Here is a 21,017-nt window from a genome sequence, read left to right as displayed (position 1 = left end):
CTGCCAGTCCTTTGCCAGCTCTGGATGAGTTAGTTACAAGTCGTAGCAGTTATTTTGCACGTAACAAGTTCCCACATGCTGAAGCTGGGTGAAAGCTACCACTTTTAAGCCCTTGTTACTTCATTATATGATGCTACCTGCTAAACTGAGGATGTAATCTTGTACTGAACTGAGATGTCCTGGTCCCTTCCTCTGTTTGTACTGTTAGAATGTTGAGTTTTCCACAGTGATCTTTGAGACCAGTTGTGAGTTTTATTCTTGCGAGTGAGCAACATTGACCTTTACATTTGTAGTAAACACGGACTGCTGGTTGTCTACATTATGATGCTTGTAAAGCAACAATGATGCAGTTATCTAGCAATCCACAACCTGAGTTGTGGATATCATGCTTGTGTCTGTCACAAACTCTGTCCTTTCTCTCCAGTATCTTTGGATCGTTAAACTTGAGCACGGTTCGGTTGAGTGGTGTCGGTTCAAGTTTTCAGAAACATTCTGATAGTGAATCTAAAGGGATTAAGGCCCATTTTAACATGGATGAAAGTGGAATACTAGCACTGGACAGAGTGAGTATACATGAGGCTGCTGACCGGTCTTTGCATATCTGTAGTTCTTCTACCTGAACTGGGAAGGTATGTTTGCTGTTGATTAATCTGTAATTTCTTGTGAATTATTCAGTAAACTGATCTGAGAGACAGGAGAAAAGGTGATAATTTTGGGGGATCAGTTGCATTGTTTGTCCTTTGCTTATGAGAGTCTTATCCAACAGTTTTCTAGTTAACACAGTGACTTGGTTCAAAGTCTCCCAAGTTAAAGTGCAATTACAGTTAGTAATACATTGAGGTGGTGATTGGGTGGTAAGGAGCTTTACATCTCCCATGAATCTGGACGGGCTGTCCCTTGCTTTGGTGCTCGTGGTTCTTCACTGCTCCTGCATCTGCTGTGGCGGAATTTGAACCCGAGTCCCCAGAACATTACCTGGGTCTCTGGATTAATGCTACTAGCCATCGCCTGCCAATGCTCCACAGTGTTTGAATCTGCGTTAAGATTGTAAACTCAACAAGAACAATTAATCATTTTCTTTACTGATCACATGCAGTTGGCCACAGCTGCATTCCCAATTGGCTAATGTGTCTAAAAATTTTGGGCAGTGCTCACTTATATGATTTAAAATGAATCACTTCAGACTGTTCAGTTGAACTATTCAAGTGTCTCCTTTTGCTTTAGGTGGAAGCTGTGTTTGAGAAGGTGCAGGATGGAGAACCTGAAGAAGAATCCACCCTGACCAGTGAGTACAGTGTACCTGCCAGTGTGTTAATGTCTGCATTGCATCATGCAGTGCTGAATGGCAGCTCCTGATCTGTGATCAGTTTAATGCTCTCTTTTGCAAATATCATTTTCTTCCTACGGATACTGTTAATCAAAGATTTTATCTAGCTTCCTGCAAAAGTCGAGGTTTCAGCAGTCTCACTATTTCCTGTCATCACTGTACTTTAGGGGAAATCATCACTATATTCTTACCTCTCCCTGTTGCTGTGCTGAGCTGAGCTGATGATCCAACATGTCATTCTAATAATACCACTGGTTCTCTTTCTAAAAACCCAATGTGTTGCTGAGATTGGTCTGTGGTCAGTCCAGGGAGGATGGACAGGTCAAGGGGACAGGATGAGGTTAGTAGGTAGGAGATGGGGGTGGGGCTTGAGGTAGGAGGAGGGGATAGGTAGGAGGAAGGACAGATTAGGGAGGTGGGAATGAGCTGGGAACGACAAATTAGAAGGCTTGGGGACCACTTTGTAGAACACCTATGCTCGGTTCGCACCAAACAACTGCACCTTCCAGTCGCGAACCATTTTAACTCCTCCTCCCATTCTTTAGATGACATGTCCATCCTGGGCCTCCTGCAGTGCCACAATGATGCCACCTGAAGGTTGCAGGAACAGCAGTTCATATTCTGCTTGGGAACCCTGCAGCCCAATGGTATCAATATGGATTTCACAAGCTTCAAAATCTCCCCTTCCCCTACTGCAATCCTAAAACCAGCCCAGCTCATCCCTGCCTCCCTAACCTGTCCTTCCTCCCACCTCAAGCTCCACCCCCATCTCCTACCTACTAACCTCATCCTGCCCCCTTGATCTGTCTGTCCTCCCTGGACTGACCTATCTCCTCCCTAACTCCCTATGTACACTCACCTTTTACTGGCTCCATCCTCACCTGTTTGACCTGTCTCCTCTCCACCTTGCTTGGCCTGCTGTGTTCAGCCAGCTGTACACCTTGTTATCTCTAACGTATTAAATATGTTTGTCAGCGTCCTCCTGCTGCCAATGAAACCAATTAACTGATGCCCTTCAGGGAGGGAACCTGTTCTCCTTCCCCAGTTTTTTTTTTACATAATACATTAATTGTACAATATGTGGCTGAATCGGAGTATGTTGGGAGGTGGTTCAGCAAGCTGACCAACTATGTGAATAATTTCCTGTCACAAAACCTGAAGAGGACTTTCACTGACTAAAAGCAGCAAGCCACTTCGTGTGGCCATGTCATACTGAGAAAGCAATGTGCTTCGGCTAAGTTGCTCTGTCGTTTCTTTCCAATAACACACTTCCATGAGTGATTGAACAATGAACGTTAGGGAGTTATAGGTTTGTTGCCCAGTGTACTGACTTAGCTAGTCTCAGTTGAGTCACTAAACTAGTGAAATAATCTCTGTCTGGCAACCTCTTTCAGTACTTCCAACCCTGTCACTGCACAGCGGTTAAGGTGTGCAGGATAGAAACCCATGGGGCAGCTGAGGACATGAGGTGACTTACGCTGTTCTAGGGCTGGCAATACGTGCTGGCCATGGAGAGAGGCAGCTGCCTTTGAAACTAGGAGGAATCATGGAGAGATTGTGGGCTGGTTGCATTGATACATTTTTTGTAGTCTCTCTGAAGAATTAGTCATCAAGATATACAGCACAGCCTTCAGTCCAACACGTCCATGCCAACCAAATATCCTAAATAAATCTAGGACCATTTGGTTCATGTCTCTGTAAACTCTTCCTATTCGTATACCCATCCAGATGCCTTTTAAATGTTGCAATTGTTTTTTGAACTTTAATTATGAACTTCATTCTGTCATTGGATAATGGTATTCTTTCTGGGTACAGTGTTTTATCACTTCATATTCTGCTTTTGTCTACAGAGCTTGGCAACACCATTTCTAGTCTTTTTGGAGGTGGAAGCTCTGAAACAGACGGGAAGGAGAACTTGACTGAATCCGTGCAGGTATCTCTTCACTCACTCTGGCTTCCACTATTATTTCTGTGGCTCATTCTCTGTCCTCTCTAGAGAATAAACATTTAAACAGTCTAGGAAATCTTTGGTTTGATTTCAGATCTGTTTCCAACTGCTTGAAGCTAAGAAAGAAAGACAAAGGTTGAGACAGCAAGAAAAATTATTTGCTGGTCTGCTGCTTGGATATAAATATGCCAATACCTGTGTGTTACTATCTCTGACCTGTTTACGCTGAGATAACTCAGCCCCGTGTATCCTTGTTGATGACAGTTTTGGAGGAATAAGCATCCAGGTGTGGATGCAAGCTGGAAAATATCCTGATGCTGAAATGCTTTTCCTTTTCCATTACTTACAGGATGAAGAGGAGGCTACAAGTAGAACTGAGAAGGATGATCAGGAAGAACCAGTAACTGCAAAAGAGACGGAAATTCCCACTGAGGAGAAGAGCAGCAAGTCTGAGGAGGAAAACAAAGCTGAACCTAATGAAGAGAAAGGAGGCCAGCCTGAACCAGGAGAGGACACGGCCAAAACGGAGACACCTGAAACTCGGGTATAGAAGTGTTCGCATGGTAACCTGTGAATACTGTTCCGTTTCTTGAGTCTTGCTGACAAAAGGACATGTCAGGAGATTTCTACAAGAATACCAATTCAAGGGGCAAGCAAACATTTATACAGTATGACAGTGGGGTGACTGCCAATTGATTGGCATTGGGACTATGGTAAATGCATTTCCATGGAGTTTACACCCATTAATGCTGATTTGCAGTTAACTTAGAATCACCGTATCTGGCTTAAAGTTTGATTGGTCAGGGTATTGCCCTGAGTAATTAACCAGTGAATGGCTGCTATCTATGTTGTAGAGTTGAAACATGAGCTGAGTGTATACATGTTCTTTGTGTCTGCACAGAGCAGGCCCTATGTATTAATGTGTAGCTTCCTGTGCACAAAAATGTGCCACTCTGCGGGTCCTCAGTTCCCCTGGGAGTGGCAATACAGTGGATAAGGTGGTCAAGAAGGCGTGTAGCATGCTTGCCTTCATCGGTCACAGCATTGAGTATAAAAGTTGGCAGGTCATATTGTAGCTGTATAAGACTTTAGTTTGGCCACATTTGGAAATCGTGTACAGTTCTGGTTGCCACAACACCACCTGAAGGATGTGGAGGCTTTGGACAGGGTACAGAAATGGTTTACCAGGACCTTGCTTGGAGGGTATTAGCTACAAAGAGATTGGACAAGCTTGGTTTGTTTTCATTTGAATGTCAGAGGGTGAGAGGACTATGATAGAAGTTTACAAAATTATGCAAGGCCTGGATAAAACAATAGTCAGTCTTTTTCCACTTGCCAGAAATGTCAATTACTAGGGGACATAGGTTTAAGGTAAAAGGGGAAAAGTTTTAAAGGAGATGTAAGAGGCAGGTTTTCTTTTACAGGGTGTGGAAACTGCCAGAGGAGGTGATAGAAGCAAACACAATAGCATTTAAGTAGCATTAAGCTGTACTGTTCTTTGCATCTGTTCCAAAATCCTTGATTTTCTATAAACGTGTTGGTGACAGCACTAATTGGTTTCATGCCACATTTTGTGCAGGATAAAAAAGTTGAGGATGTTGGGAAAGAGGAGGTGAAAGATCCAGAATCGAATAAAACTGGGGAGGTTAAGAAGCCAAAAGGACCCAAACGGATGAAGATTAGTGCGAATGTGACTGTAGAGTTGGAAATCCAGGACCTGCCAGATCTGTCAGAAGAGGAAATGAGCAAGTCTCAAAAAAAGTAAGAACTGCTTATTGCTTAAAGTTGCCTTGCCTCTAGTGAGGCAGAGAAGTTTTGGAGGCTAGGGAAACATAAGTTACAGATTTTTACATACAGACAAATATTCTCAGTTAAATGTAGTGACAGAGACATTGGAATAATTCAGAAGATAATTAGGTTTAATGATTTTGAGGGGTGCTGTACTGGAGCTAGGGCCTTGGTGGGACTTTCTGGAACCTGCTATTAGTTGCGTTATCCAGCTTTGTAGCCAAAGTTACCAGTTCAGGCTTCAGCCATTTTGATACTCACCGTCTCTATGAACTTTAACAGCCATTCGTTCACATGTTTTCATCCAGGCTTCAGGATCTTACAAATCGAGACCTTCAAAAACATGAGCATGAAAAGGTGGCCAATTCATTAGAAGCTTTCATCTTTGAAACACAGGTAAGCTATAGCATCACTTGTAATTCTGACCAATGACTAAGCCCAGTAGGCACACCAGATCTCTTGAGGTAACTAATGATTACTAGCCAACAGCTCTGCACCTCAAGATTACAAGCACCAAATGTAAGTAAGAGTTACAGGCTGGAGTGCACTTCGAGGGGCACTGGTAATGGTTGGAGGATGTGTTGGCACCTCTTGGTATAGACCTAGTGCCTTCTCAAAAGAGCTTGGTGCGTTGTAGTCCCAGCCTTATAATGCAGCCAGCCTTGATATTGTGCATGTGCTTTCCTGAAGGTTTTATAACGATCCAGTAGACATCAGTGCAGCATCTCACCCTCGTTTTCCCACCCTTCCTTTAAAGAATCTTTTCCTCAGTCTACAGGTTGGGGAGGGGGGGGGGTACTGTCTGAAATTGTAAAGGGATTAGATCATAGGTTTAATCATTGCTAAACCGTATTCTTTCTCCTTTCTAAAGGAGTTTTTAATGAATGTTTAAGACTTTGCTGACAGCTACAGTCTGCAGATATCTTCAAGACAGTCTGGTTAAGAATTAAGGATTGAGTGGTCACAGATGTATTGATCCCATGTTCTATATCTACAGTTCTAAATAACTGATGATCTGTGGTAATATGGGAAGAGGGTTTATAATTAAAAGCCTTACTGGAAAATAAAATTGGGACTATATTATCGAACAGTTGTGTTGACTGGAATTCCATGGTCACTGTTGTGTGAGGGTAGCAGTTAGAATTCTGTCAAGGAGATACCTAGTCATGTGAATAACCACAGGATTGATAGGCCTGACCAGATCCGGCTGCAGTAAACACCGCATCCCAGTTCAGTGTGGCAACTGTAGTTTTGCTTAAAATTTTATTTTGGGTAGTGCCTCTCCAACATAGTCACTAAAGGCTGTTTGTTGCTTTAAGTTTCTCTACGTAAGAAGGAAGCACAACACCCCTATCACTGAGGTCATGTTATCTTGCAACTATGCTGCTCACGTTCGCCTCAGTCAGAATATTGTGTTCAAGTTTCATTCAGAGTGTTCAGCACAAAAATCAGAGTGGAACTGAGGGGGTACTGCACTATTGGAGAGAGTCTCTCTCAAGTGAGACATTGTACTAAGTCTCTGACTGCCCCATCAGATCCTGTAACACTATTTCCATTATTCCTTAGTGCTGTGGCTAATATTTGTCCATCTCAAATTATTTGCTCTTTTTCCCAGGGCTATTTAAATGAGTTTGTGTGTTAGATAACTGCTATGTTTTCCACATTTCACTGGTTTCACTTCAGTAAATACTTCATTGGCTGTCAAATGCTTTGGGACATCATTTAGTTCTGCAAGATGCTTCTGTTTTAATCTTCTGGTTGAAAAGAAATCTAATTGCTTGGGCTTGCTAGGAATAATCTGTTGGGATTTGGAAAACTGGGACTGACCTAGCCAGTTAATGGACTGCTACTTTCTGCGTCACTGAGCAGGAGATTTCTGAGCGGTTCTGACCTTTTGAGCAGAGGCCAGGTACCCTGTCTGTAGAGGGTAAATATCAGGAGGCTGTTCTGTTTGTCGATGGCTTGGGTTATTCCATGTCTGGATTCACTTGCTAAACCTGCTGTTGTTCATACTTATTGCTTTTCCCCAGGACAAGCTATACCAGGATGAGTATCAAGCAGTTTCAACACAAGATGAGCGTGACCAAATCTCTACTAAACTCAGCGAGGTCTCAAACTGGCTGGATGAGGATGGTTATGCTGCCAGCACGCAGGTTTGAGCTTGTTTTGTTCGGCTGCTATTTTTATCCTGTTCTGGGGCCAACGAGTCTGGGAACGGACAATGTTGAAAACTTCTACATGAATGCATGAAACGAGCAGTCAGTTAACTGTGAGTCTGCAATTTCAGCCCAAGTTTTATATAAAATTTATGCCAAGAAGCGGTTGCTTAGTATTTTGTTTAGTCTGACAGAGGTAATATTGCTGAGACTGGACTCTGGGACCTTGAGTGTAATTTAGGATTGCTAGTATATACAGAGCCTTGCTGTAGAAGCTAAACACTGGGATCATTCAGTAAGTGATGTGGATTGTATATGTTTAGGAACTAAAAGCGAAGCTCTCTGAGCTACGGAAGATGTGCAAAGAACTCTTCTTCAAAGTAGAAGAGAGAAGGAAGTGGCCAGATCGCCTTGCTGCACTGGATAGCATGCTCAATCACTCTACCATCTTCCTCAAGTAAGTACCCTGGTGAAGGCAAGCAGCTTCTGCCTGCAGCTATGATCAGTCTTTTCACTGCAGTTTTATAAGTAGGTGGTTCAATGGGCAACAGCAGTGATTGATGAGGTATCAATGGGATCTGGAAGCCCTTCAAACCTGCCTCCAAATTATCAGTGACTTGCTCCATTATTATGGGGATGGGATAGGTCCACATACTCAGCAGGGGCCACCATGAGGTGGATGGGATCCTTAGTTTATTTATCACCACCCCGGTGGAACTAACTTAGACTCACTCGGCACAGACTGCAAGTTGAACAGGGTCATTTCTATTCAGCTACTCCCTGAATGCTGTCTATGATCTAAAATGTTTATGTTTGAAGTGAGGGCACTTGCCTATGCAAACAGTCAGGAGTAGGGTGGTAATGAAGCTTCTCTCCCAGATTCTTACTGTCTGTTACATTTGTGACTTCAGGGGTGCTCGACTCATTCCGGAAGCTGATCAGATTTTCACAGAAGTGGAGCTAAACACGCTGGAAAAGGTCATCACTGAGACAACTGTAAGTCTGACAATCCAGTCTTTGCTGAGAACAAAGCTCTAAACTAGTTGGAATCATTTAGCAGCCTTCAGGAGGGCTTGGAAGCAATGATTTTAGGCACAGCACATGGGGTGTTAATTTGATTCCTAATGTTTTGTTTCCAGTGATGTCACTGCAGAGTGTAAGGGTTGTTGCAGCTTTGGAGTCTGAATCTAACCTTTCAAAGAGCTTCCTGCAGAATTCTGATAAGGTTTTGGCCACCTCATTTGAGAAAGGACAAAATTGCGATAGAAGCAGCTCAGAGAATATTTGTATGACTGCATGGCGGGTGTGTGTTCATTTACAAGGAATGAATGCACCTGCTGGGCCTGTACCCATTGGGATTTGGAAGAATGAGGTGTGGCCTGTTAACACGCACATAATCCATAAGGGACTTGTCAGGATGGGTGCTGAAAGAATTATTCCCCTTGTAGGAGAGACTAGAAGTCAGACTCTTTACAAATAGGGTGTGTCCCACTTGGGGCTGTGGTGAACACAGAAATTAGAAGGCCACTAGCCTGTCAGTCCTGTGGAGAATGTTTCTCGTAGTTAGTTTGTGAAATGCTCTTCTCTAGAGAGCAATGGAAACAGTCATTGATTTGTGGTATTGAAATATTCAACCATTTCATTAAATGATGGAGCACGTTACAGGAGTGAAGTGGCTCAGTCCTGATCATTTATGCATAAACTCTTTGCCTGGTTTGATTCTCTGGAAGCTTATTTTCTCAGATTAGAGGGTCTAAATTAAGAGGTCAGAATCTGAGTAAGAAATCAGTGTTTTAAGACTGAACTATTGGTACATGTCCTCAGTTAATTTTTGTGGTTCCTGGAGTATAGAATTCCAAAGATTCAAGTCTTTTGACTGAAGAAATTTTTCCTCCTCTCACCTGTGGTCTTATTGATGGTGGAACAGACTTGAGGAGCCGTATAATCTGCTCCTGCTGCTTATATGGAGAGGTTAATTTGTGTGAAATCATCTGATGAGAATATTGAATGGGGAGGGAAGCTACACATCCTAAAGACATGTTTTGGAGATTTGTGTGGTACCCACAGCTGTGTATGTAAATTCACGGACCACAATGTGACTGAATTAATCCTTGATCTCTGTCAGGGTGGCAGAGATAAATGACAGTGCTCCTGGGCCTGATTAAGAATTAACGTCAGCCTACTTTTTGATTCCTTCCTCACGTTCAGTTGTCTTTGCTGTCACATGACTGAGTTGCTTGTTATCCCATGTTGTCTGCTCATGCAAAAATAACAAGCAGCAGAGTGAGGAGCTGTCCATTAGCCACAGCTGTATCCCAGCTATAGGTAACACAGAATGCAGTGTATTTGAAACTATATCCCAGTGTGAGATATCAGTAAGAGCAGTGGAGAGATGGGCAGTAAGACAGCAATATCCAACTGTGCCCAAGGCCTGGGTATGAAGCCCAGGAATATTCTGTAGTTAATTTCTATTGAACCTGTTTTTGTTTTCCAGACATGGAAAAATGAGACTGTGAAAGAGCAGAATAAGCTGCCATCTACTGAGAAACCCATCCTCCTTGCCAAGGACATTGAGGCAAAGCTTGCTCTCCTAGACAGAGAAGTAAAATATTTACTAAACAAAGCAAAATTTGCCAAACCCAAGCCCCGAAAAGAAAAGAACACAACACAAGACATGAAAAATACAACAACAGAAGATCAGAACACAACAGCTGCTGATAGTGAGAATGTTATACCACCTGTAAAAGAGACAGGGGAAGAGACAGGTGAGATTTCTGCAGTGTGTTGTAGTTAATGTGGCTACCAAGGATATAGCTGATGAATTTGTAATGTCTCTAGTTCGAATTACTGGTTAAACTGTGATCATTTCTTCTTGAATTGAGAGTGTATACCGTCAAGGAGAGGCAATGTTTGAATCCGTGTCACCGTTATTTCAAAATGCACTGGAATTCTGTCCCCCAGTGAAAGTCAACACTTCCAGGAACTGAGTCAGAGTCAGCACCTTTTGGGGATTGTCTCCCTAGCGGAAGCCAGGGAAGGAGGGAATGTAAAATTTAAACATTTGATGTAAACTTTGTTTCATGTAGTTCTCATCCTGGTATTGAAGTGATAAGTTACTGATGTGAATATTTCGTTCTGATAGAGCATGTGGAGGAGGTGAAACCTGGAGATGCTCCACCTACAGTAAACAAAGTTGAGACCACCGTTGAGAATGATCAGTTTGAGATACCCGAGGCAGATGTATTAGAGTCCAGTAAAGGTGAGGATTGGGTTGAATGTTTGACCTTCCTAAACTTGGTCACTGGGAGAGATTAAGAAGAACAAATGTGATAATTGGGTTGTATCTCAAGCACGGAATTTGGAAATCAAAGCTATGCTCAGTCTTGACCACAAACTTTCTCATGGAATGGAAGGAAGTTTTCATTGTCTGTTTTCTTTTGAAGTAACTTAATCCTCGAATTGTAGAGTATTCAAGGAGGTCATTTGAACCATTGTGTCAATGCTGGCTGTTTAAACAACTATCCAGTTACTTCTATTCCTCTGCTCTTTCACCACAACCCTGTAAGTTCTCCCCATCTGGTATTTCTTGAATCTCCCTTTCCAAGCTGTGCAGTCCAAATCAAAACAGTTCATTGTTTCAGAATCAATTTCACCATTCATCTGATTCTTTTTTCACTGTTAAATCTGTGTCTCTTGCATCTGGAAAAAACATCTTCCCCTTATTTCATCAAAGCTACTCATCATTTTAAAACTCCTGTGAAATCCCTCCTTAACCTTCTGTATACATAGAGCCCCGGATTCTCTAGTGTCTTCTCATTCCTCATCCCCAATATTATTGCAGCAAATTTCTGCACTTTTGTTACTTTGCTCCTTGCATGAGTATGTGTTTTATTTTTTTTCTTCTTTCAGGTACAGGTGAAGGAACATTGGAAAACAACTCAGACAAACACCCTCCAGATGAATTGTAACTGCTCCTGACTGCTGCACCGGCTCTATTTATATTACATTACTTTTTATGTAATGGACCAGTCTGCCATAATTTAACAGAACGACGATGTGTGATTGAGAGTAGAGGTGTACATTTTTCATTTTTTTTAAACAACTGGATTTTCCTGTGACAGACTTTGTTAGATAATTCTACTTGTAAAACCAAGTACAGTTCAAGTTTAAACTACATTGTGACCAGCAGGAGGCAGTGTTTGCAGCAAGAGGTTGACGTTCAAAGGGATTTAACAGCTTCAAGTTATTGGAAGCCAAGTATTTTTGTTCCTTGTGTGTCTTCTCCCTTCAATTGTTGTGGGTTTTTTTCAGTTAATGGTTATGAATGAACTTATTGCACTGAATTGAAGTTTGTTCATTTTGCTTTAGTGTCTGCTTGGGTAAGTTGAATCTATTAAATCAAAATTTTAACAGCCCTAGAGCTCGATACTTGGCTTTAATAATAAGTCAACAGAACCATAATAAGAGTGTGTCTGTGAAATGTTAATGCAGGGGCATGTCACCTCATTACAGAGTGTACTACACCCCTGTCTTCATACAATCACCCACTACATGCGCAGAATGTGTACAAGTACCTGAGCAAAGTCTTTCAGTTTTCCTGCCTCCTATAATGGATCTGATTTTGGTAGCCTAGAATGTCCCAGGCTGCTACAAGCATGTCCCTTCACCAGTTGGGGGTAGCAGTTGTTTCATGAAATGTAGGGGCCAGGAAACCTCACTGAAGCCCCCATTTTGGAATCTGCCATGTGTGATGCGGCACAAGTTTCTGTGAAAACACTTGCAGTGTAGACAGACTGAAACAACTGAATTAATCTTGAGTGCTGAGGGGCACCTGCAGACATCTACTTTAAACTCTCCACTGCATCCTTGATGGGGAGGGGGTTTGTTATGAGTTTGACTTCGCATCCTGTCCTAAATGTTTCCCACATGCCCCCTGTTTTTAACTCCAGTTCCTATTGTACATCGTAGTCAGGCTCAAAATCAGTCCAGTGTTTCAATAATTGGAGCTTCTATCTTTAACTTTATTTTAAAGGATTGCTTAAAAATGCAGAATGAACCACTGGTGCAGACTGCAGCTGTGTTATGCTTTAGGGCAGTTAGAAAAATGGGTATCAGACCCCAGTTGTCGGCAGGGAATCACAGGCGAGTGTGTGTTCAAACATATTATATGGCTCAGTGATTTTTAACACTGCTTAGACCTTCATGGTTTATTGTCAAACCCTGTGTGATGTTCTCCGTCTAACTGCTGCACCACAGGTAATACACTGGCCTTTGAATTATTATCCTAGTTATTGGACACTTCAGTTTTGTTTCTTGAACTGAATTCAGACTGTGGCACCCTGCGGGTGCTCACTAGCTCAGTGATACTGAGAAGTTGCTGCTCCAGAGGGACTGCTAGATGTGTAATGTCAAAGCTGGCTGTCTCTTGTCAAATTAACCACTTACCATCCATTTGATATTAAACATCACTACAGAGAGGTTTGTTCTTTAAGTTATTTTGTTCCCAATTGTACTCCTGCCTCATGCCAGTCACTAGCCATTACCAGCGTGCAGCAGTGCATAAAGTTATGCTTCTGTATTTTTGTTTTGTTTAGTGACTGTCTATTTTGTTTGAGTATATACTCTGAGGCCAACTGCTGAACTTGCAATCGATCTTCAAGCATGATCGGTTTTCTTAAAACTGCATATGGTTTGCTGAACAAAGTGAAAGTGGAGCCTGGTTTCCAGATTAATTTTAGGGGAAATTTTTTTCCAAACAACTGATATCAACATATGGGTCTCTATTTTACCCAAGACCCATTTAGTGAGTCGCACAAATTTTTATTTGTGTTTTGGACTGTGCTGTACTGAAGCTTCAGTAAATGAATGTTTGTATTGTCATTCCGTTATTGAGCGGGGTTCCCCCTGCTGTTGGAGGTAGTTTTTTTTTCTTGAATATCTAATTTAAAAAGTAAATTTCAAAGAAATAAATTTCTCATCAAATAATGAGTTTGATCTAACAGCCAATGGAGATGTTGAGGTATGAATGAATGTTGGGAGTTGATGTGAAGAGGGACCAGGTTTCTGTCTGTGCATTTGGTTAATTGCCTTTGTCTAATGTTGAGAATGTGCACCATTCGGTGTGGATTAGGGGCTTTTTCTGCACTTACAATCCCTCAAAATAAAGCAGCCAAACTCCCCAAGGCTCCACTGTGTCCCGATCAGTTTTGTTTATTTGCTGTTGTTCCCTCTGTCCAATAAAATGTTGATATATTTTTCTGAATTTGTCAGCTGACTGTGTCCTGAGCCTTCTGTTTCTAGCTAAGCTTAGCTGATGTGTTATGTAAGTGAGACTGCTGTCAGACCTTACAGCTTCACTTTCTAACAGTGTTCATTCTTCCCTCCTCACAAAGAGCTGTCAAACCCTTTGGGGATGGGATGTGTAACTCCTCTTCCTAAACCCCCACGGAGACCAGGCTGAGAAAATGCAGCTTTAGAGTGTCTGCTGGTTAGCCTGTTGTTACCTTGTGCATTGTGTGTGGAGTTGTCAGTCAGTTGGGAATTTTTAGTAAAACTTTTTAGTTCTTTCTAAAACATAAGCTGTTTTTAAAATTTGCTTCAGTGTTACAACAAGAACCTCGTTGAATTCCCCACTATGCATTTGATGTCTTGGATTGTGATTTTTTTTTAAACTTCTTACTAAAATGGGAAAGGATGAACAGTACCTTTTTCTCATTAATGACAATGAATTCCTACACTAACACCTGGTAGTGAGTAATCTTAAGGAAAGTTAACGCTGGGTTATAATGATACCTAATGACAGGCTGTTCCTTCAGTACTTTTCATTGTTACTGTGTAAGCGAACACATCCCAATTAGCTGGGGAAATAGGTTTGACCAGGAGACTAAGAACAAGGCACATGTAGGGATGGCCCATCTACTTAACCCATCCAAAATAATTAATATTGGATCTCATTGTCTGTTAAACCATCAAACACCCTCACCTACATCGAGAACTCCGATTTTTAAATCCCTGTTCAGGAGTATATCCCAACTTTTGATCACGAGTACAGCAGGATGGCTATACTGCTGCTTTACGTAAAGTATTTTCTGCATATGAAAACAGTTAATGCTGAGCCAGGTAGAGAATGAGACTGGCTTTGCCAGGGAAGGTGGGGCAACAGGCAGCACCATGGTCAGCTGCTCTTTTCTCCTGAAGCTGTGACTTTGGCAACTCTTCAAACTAGGAAATCTCTCTGGGGAAGGAGGGTTTATTCTGATCATTTATGTAAACTGTCACTAAGCTTGAAGTAATGTGCCACCTAAAGAGCTCCAGTCTAATGCAGAAGTTGTCCTATTAATAAAATTCAAATTAATTTTTTAAAACTTATTTTATTGGTATGTTTCAAATGTTGTCTACACAACTCTTGCTTCACCAGTCTGCATAGATCTTTGGGTTTGGTAAATGAACAGGGGATTGCATTTTGAAAAAAAATCACCTAAGAGCCGGTTTTCATGACTGGGTAATATTGAGGCTATTTCGTTTGGATGTGTTGAAGTTGAGGCTCATTATAAAAGGTTTCCTTCATTTATCTATTCCTCATTTCAAGAATTGAACCACAGAAGGTGTCTGACGCATCAAATGTAACTGTACTTTGTCCAGTAAAGTTACATGTAGCACTATTTAAGTGCAAAACTTTTCTAAACTAGTTAGTGCAGTTATTGAGATTGTGTTAACATTTAAGGGAAGTATAGAGAGGGGTTGTGAACTCAATCAGCATTCCTGTTTTCACTTGGAGAGAGTATTAGCAGAGTATATGTTGAAATAAAGCAAAGAAGAACTGGATGACATGCTCACGTAGGGAACTGGCAGGCTGAATGTCATGAATGATGCAAAATTTCATGTGCTATACAGTTCTGAATCTGCTTGGGCCTTTCCTATCAGCTAGTGAGAGAGTGGAGACCTGTTAAACTTGGTCTGTGGTTTATATCATCCACATCTTCAATGAGAACTTGTTTTCATTTAATAAAACATCCAAAGTATTTCACAGCAGTGACCTGAAGTTCTCTCAGTTCCTACAGTGACAAGGAGAATTCACCAACTGTCAGAAAGGTAGGTTTTAAGATGTGGAGGAGGAGGGGATTACAGGAAGAGGGTTAAGATGACAATTCTAGTGTTTAGGGTTTAGGACATTTGAATGTGCAATCTAGTCTGGGCAGTCAGCTTGACATTAACAGCCCTGCGCAATTGAGCTTTACAACTTCAGTCTGGTTTGAGCCACCTTGTTCAAATGAACTTTCAGTAGATTGAAGCTGCAATTTGATCATGGCACCAAAGCTACAGTTGAGGAAACCCTGCACAGCATCTGATGCTTGTAGTTACAGCAAGCTACAATCTGATGCTTATCTGTGAATCAGCTCAAAATGCTACTGGTGTATCACAACTATCCTTCCTGTCTGCGAGCTCTCATGTTCAGCAGAGCTCCCTTAAATATAAAATATCGCTTGCAATATGTTGCCTATGGGTAATATTTTGCTGCTGATTGCCACAATTCTGAGATTTGGACAGGCTGAGTGAGCGGGCAAATGCATGCAGATGGTGGGTGGTAGAGAAACCAAATGATATATTGGTTTTCATAATGAGAAGATTCAAGTACAGGGCAAGGATGTCTTGTTGCAATTGTACACGGCCTTGGTGAGAGCACCTGGAGTACTGTTTGCAGTTTATGGTCTCCTTGTCTGAGGGAGAATATTCTTGGTATGGCGGGAGTGCAGCGAAGGTTTACCAAACTGATTCCTGGAATGGCAGAACTGATATGAGGAGAGGTTAAATAATTATGATTATATTTGCTGCAGATCAGAAGGAGGAGGGGAGTCTCATAGAAATCTAAATATTCTAGGGGTGGCTAATGTTGTCCCACTTTTCAAGAAAGGAGGGAGAGAGAGAACAGGAAATTTATAGACCGGTTAGCCTGACTTCAGTGGTGGGAAAGATGCTGGAGTCAATTATAAAAGATGAAATTACGACTCATTTGGATAGCAGTAACAGGATAGGTCAGCGTCAGCATGGATTTACGAAGGGGAAATCGTGCTTGACTAATCTTCTGGAATTTTTTGAGGATGTATCGGAAGATGGACAAGGGAGAACCAGTGGATGTAGTGTACCTGGACTTTCAGAAAGCCTTTATAAAATCTCACATATGAGATTGGTGAGCAAAATTAGGGCACATGGTATTGGGGGGCAAAATACTGAGTTGGATTGAAAATTGGCTGTCTGACAGGAAGCAAAGAGTAGTGATAAACGGGTCCCTTTCGGAATGGCAGGCGGTGACCAGTGGGGTACCACAAGGTCGGTGCTGGGACCGCAGCTGTTTGCAATATATATTAATGATATAGATGAAGGCCTTAAAAGTAATATTAGCAAATTTGCTCATGACAAAGGCGGGTGGCAGTGTGAAATGTGAGGAGGATGTTATGAGAATACAGGGTGACTTGGACAGGCTAGGTGAGTGGACAGATGCAGTTTAATGTGGATAAATGTGTGGTTATCCACTTTGGTAGCAAGAACAGGAAGGCAGATTACTATCTCAATGGAGTCAAGTTAGGTAAAGGGGAAGTACAACGAGATCTAGGTGTTCTTGTACATAGTCAATGAAAGCAAGCATGCAGGTACAGCAGGCAGTGAAGAAAGCTAATAGCATGCTGGCCTTCATCACAAGAGGAATTGAGTATAGGAGCAAAGAGGTCCTTCTGCAGCTGTACAGGGCCCTGGTGAGACCACACCTGGAGTATTGTGTGCAGTTTTGGTCTCCCAATTTGAGGAAGGACATTCTTGCTATTGAGGGAGTGCAGCGTAGGTTCACGACGTCAATTCCTGGAATGGCGGGACTATCATATCATGAAAGATTGGAGCGACTGGGCTTGTATACACTTGAATTTAGAAGGATGAGAGGGGATCTGATTGGGGCGTATAAGATTATTAAGGGATTGGACACTCTGGAGACAGGAAGCATGTTTCCGCTGATGGGCGAGTCCAGGACCAGAGGACACAGTTTAAAAATAAGGGGTAGGCCATTTAGAACAGAGTTGAGGGAAAACTTCTTCACCCAGAGTGTGGTGGATATATGGAATGCTCTGCAGAAGGCAGTGGAGGCCAACTCTCTGGATACTTTCAAGAAAGAGATGGATAGAGCTCTTAAAGATGGTGGAATCAAGGGCTATGGGGATAAGGGAGGAACAGAATACTGATTGTGGATGATCAGCCATGATCATAATGAATGGTGGTGCTGGCTCAAAGGGCTGAATGGCCTACTCCAGCACCTATTGTCTGAGAGGAGCAGACCAGATACATGCCAGAGGGATGTTTCCAGTGGTAAGGGAATCCAGAACTAGGGGTCACAGTGTAAGGGTACAGGGCAAACCTTTTAGGATTGATGAGGAAAAAGTGTCTTCACCTAGAGAGTGGTGTGTGTGGAAACCACTTCCACAGGAATCAGTCAAGCCCAGGCCATTTTGATGTCACTGAGTTGGAAACAGCACTTGGGAGCAAAGGATATGGGGTAAATTTTGGTACGGGATACTGGATTGGGTAGTCAGCCATGATCAGAATGAAGGGCAGAGCAGGCTCAAAGGGCCACATAGGAGGAATAGGCTGTGAGCTACGTTTTGATGAATATTCTGTACTAGCTACAATGGCCTAGGATTAATGTGGTCTCAATCCATATGCAACAAAACCTAGACAACATCTGAGCTTCAGGTGAAGACAATTTCAAAGAACAGGGAATTCAGTCTTTTCCCCTTCATTCTTTGGAGTTGCTGAATTTCACACTGTCCACATCCTGAAGGTTACTTGACTGGCCATATAAATAATGGTGCTGAGGGATGCCAACATGGTCTGGGTTCATTTCCTGCACTGGCTGAGATTACCATGTAGGACTCTACCACCTCCGCTGGCAACACATTCCAGGCACCAACCACCCTCTGTGTAAAGAACTTTCCACGCATATCTCCCTTAAACTTTTCCCCTCTCACCTTGTAATTGAGTCCCCCACTCTCGGGGGGTAAAACTTCTTGCCATCCACCCTGTCTATACCTCTCATGATTTTGTAGACCTCAATCGGGTCCCCCCTCAATCTTTGTCTTTCTGATGAAAATAATCCTAATCTATTCAACCTCTCTTCAAAGCTAGCACCCTCCATACCAGGCAACATCCTGGTGAACCTCCTCTGCACCCTCTCCAAAGCATCTACAGGTAATGTGGCGACCAGAACTGTACACAGTATTCCAAATGTGGCCGAACCAAAGTCCTATACAACTGCAACATGACCTGCCAACTCTTGTACAGGGTATTGAGTACAACGAATGAAAGCATGCCACATGCCTCCTTGACCACTATTGACCTGCGTTGTCACCTTCAGGGTACAATGGACCTGAACACCCAGATCTCTCTGTGCATCAATTTTCCCCAGGGCTTTTCCACTTACTGTACAGCTCACTCTTGACTTGGATCTTCCAAAATACATAACCTCGCATTTGCCTGGATTGAACTCCATCTGCCCAACTCTCCAATCTATCTATATTCTGCTGTATTCTCCGACAGTCCCCTTCACTATCTGCTACTCTACCAATTTTGTGTCCTCTGCAAACTTGCTAATCAGACCATCAATACCTTCCTCCAGAATATTAATCTATATCACAAACAATAGTGGTCCCAACACAGATCCCTGTGGAACACCACTGGTCACAGGTCTCCATTTTGAGAAACTCCTTTCCACTACAACACTGTCTTCTGTTGCCCAGCCCGTTCTCTAGCACACCCTGGACCCCATGCGACTTCACTTTCTCCATCAGCCTGCCATGGGGAACCTTATCAAACGCCTTACTGAAGTCCATGTATATAACATTTACAGCCCTTCCCTCATCTATCAACTTAGAATTCTTTGAGGAAGTGACAATCAAAATGGTAAGACCTGACCTTCCCTGCACAAAACCATGCTGTCTATCACTGATAAGCCCATTTCCTTCCAAAAGTAAATAGATCCTATCCCTCAGTATCTTCTCCAGCAGCTACCCCCCCCCCCACCACTGACGTCAGGCTCACCGGTCTACAATTACCTGGATTATCCTTGCTACCCTTCTTAAACAAAGGGACAACATTAGCAATTCTCCAGTCCTTTTGGACGTCCCCTGTGCTCAAGGATGCTGCACAGATATCTGTTAAGGCCCCAGCTATTTCCTCTCTCACGTCCCTCAGTAACCTGGGCTAGATCCCATCCAGACCTGGGGACTTGTCCACACTAATGCCTTTTAGGATACCCAACGCATACCCCCCTCCTTATGCCGACTTAACCTAGACTAATCAAACATTCACCCCGAACATCAACGTCCGTCATCTCCCTCTCCTCAGTGAATACCGATACAAAGTACTTAATAAGAATCTCACTCATTTTCTCTAATTCCTCGCATAACTTCCCTCCTTTGTCCTTGAGTGGGCCAACCTTTTCTCTAGTTACCCTCTTGCTCCTTATTAATGAGTACAAGGCATTGGGATTTTCCTTAACACTGTTTGCTAAAGATATTTCATGATCTCTTTTAGCCCTCTTAATTCCTTGTTTCACATTGGAAGAATATCGGCAAGTAGGACCAAAGCTTCGTCTGTTTTCAGTCGCCTAGACCTTATGTACGCTTCCGTTTTCCTCCTTGCTAGTCTCACAATTTCACCTGTTATTCATGGTTCCCTAATCTTACCCTTTCTATCCCTCATTTTCACAGGAACATGTCTATCCTGCACTCTAATCAACCTTTCTTCTTAAAAGTCTCCCACATATCAAATGTGGATTTGCCCTCAAACAGCTGCTCCCAATCCATACTCCCCAGCTCCTGCTGAATTCTGCTATAGTTGGCCTTCCCCCAGTTCAGCACGCTTCCTTTAGGACTACTCTTGTCTTTGTCCATCAGTATTCTAAGACTTACGGTATTGTGATCACTACTGCCAAAGTAATCCCCTACTGAAATTTCAACCACCTGGCTGGGGCTCATTCCCCAACACCAGGTCCAGTATGGCCCCTTCCTGAGTTGGACTATTTACATACTGTTCTAGAAAACCCTCCTGGATGCTCCTTAAGAATTCTGCTCCATCTAAACCCTTAACACTAAGTGAATCTCAGTCAATGTTGGGAAAATTTAAAATCTCCCATCACCACCACCCTGTTGCTACTACATCTTTCCACAATCTGTCTACATACTTGTACCTCTATCTCACGCTCATTGTTGGGAGGCCTGTAGTACAGCCCCAACATTGTTACTGCATCCTTCCTATTTCTGAGCTCTGCCTGTATTGCCTCACTGCTGAAGTCCTCCAAGCCTTAAGTTCATCTGCCTTACCTACTACACTTGCCGCATTAAAACAAATGCAACTCAGATCACATGTCCCTTCGTGTTCATCATCTGCTCTCTGCTTCGTTTTCCCCTTAGTCACACTGACTGCATTATCTAGTTCCTTACAGGCTTTAGTTACTTAGTTACTACCTCCTTACTGTCCACTAACCACCTCATTTGGTTCCCATCCCCCTGCCACATTAGTATAAACCCTCCCCAACAGCGTTAGCCAAAGCAGCCATACCTTATACTTCAATATCCTTGCATATATCAATGCTCCTAACAGTCTGGCCATTTGCAGTATACTTTCCTCTTGTATTTGACCTCTCAAGATGCATTACTTCATACTTCATGGATTAAGCTCAACCTGCCGTTTCTCTGTCCAAATTTCCAAGTGATCCATGCCCTTCTGTATGTTTGGTCAACCTTTCTCACTATCCACA

The 21,017-nt window shown here is 42.6% G+C and overlaps 1 protein-coding gene across 5 annotated transcripts in view; it reads left to right on the top strand.

Moving 5' to 3' along the window:
* Positions 1–14,587, top strand: part of hyou1 (hypoxia up-regulated 1) — a 37,369-nt gene extending 22,782 nt beyond the window's left edge. For 4 of the 5 annotated variants that reach the window (XM_059638917.1, XM_059638916.1, XM_059638919.1 and 1 more), the window contains 12 exons: positions 425–563; positions 1,225–1,285; positions 3,178–3,260; positions 3,625–3,819; positions 4,855–5,036; positions 5,372–5,459; positions 7,094–7,216; positions 7,543–7,676; positions 8,131–8,215; positions 9,714–9,984; positions 10,362–10,478; positions 11,129–14,587. In XM_059638917.1, the coding sequence (XP_059494900.1) occupies positions 425–563; positions 1,225–1,285; positions 3,178–3,260; positions 3,625–3,819; positions 4,855–5,036; positions 5,372–5,459; positions 7,094–7,216; positions 7,543–7,676; positions 8,131–8,215; positions 9,714–9,984; positions 10,362–10,478; positions 11,129–11,187 (1,537 nt within the window). In that variant the 3' untranslated portion in view covers positions 11,188–14,587. The remainder of the gene's footprint in view (positions 1–424; positions 564–1,224; positions 1,286–3,177; positions 3,261–3,624; positions 3,820–4,854; positions 5,037–5,371; positions 5,460–7,093; positions 7,217–7,542; positions 7,677–8,130; positions 8,216–9,713; positions 9,985–10,361; positions 10,479–11,128) is intronic. The other variant, XM_048562105.2, reaches the window with a different exon arrangement.
* Positions 14,588–21,017: the final 6,430 nt, after the last annotated feature.

The sequence above is a fragment of the Stegostoma tigrinum genome, chromosome 32 (genome assembly GCF_030684315.1).
Source record: "Stegostoma tigrinum isolate sSteTig4 chromosome 32, sSteTig4.hap1, whole genome shotgun sequence".
In the NCBI taxonomy this organism is placed as follows: domain Eukaryota; kingdom Metazoa; phylum Chordata; class Chondrichthyes; order Orectolobiformes; family Stegostomatidae; genus Stegostoma; species Stegostoma tigrinum.
Note: the sequence above shows the minus strand (reverse complement) of the source record. Positions and strands in the feature narration are given on the sequence as shown.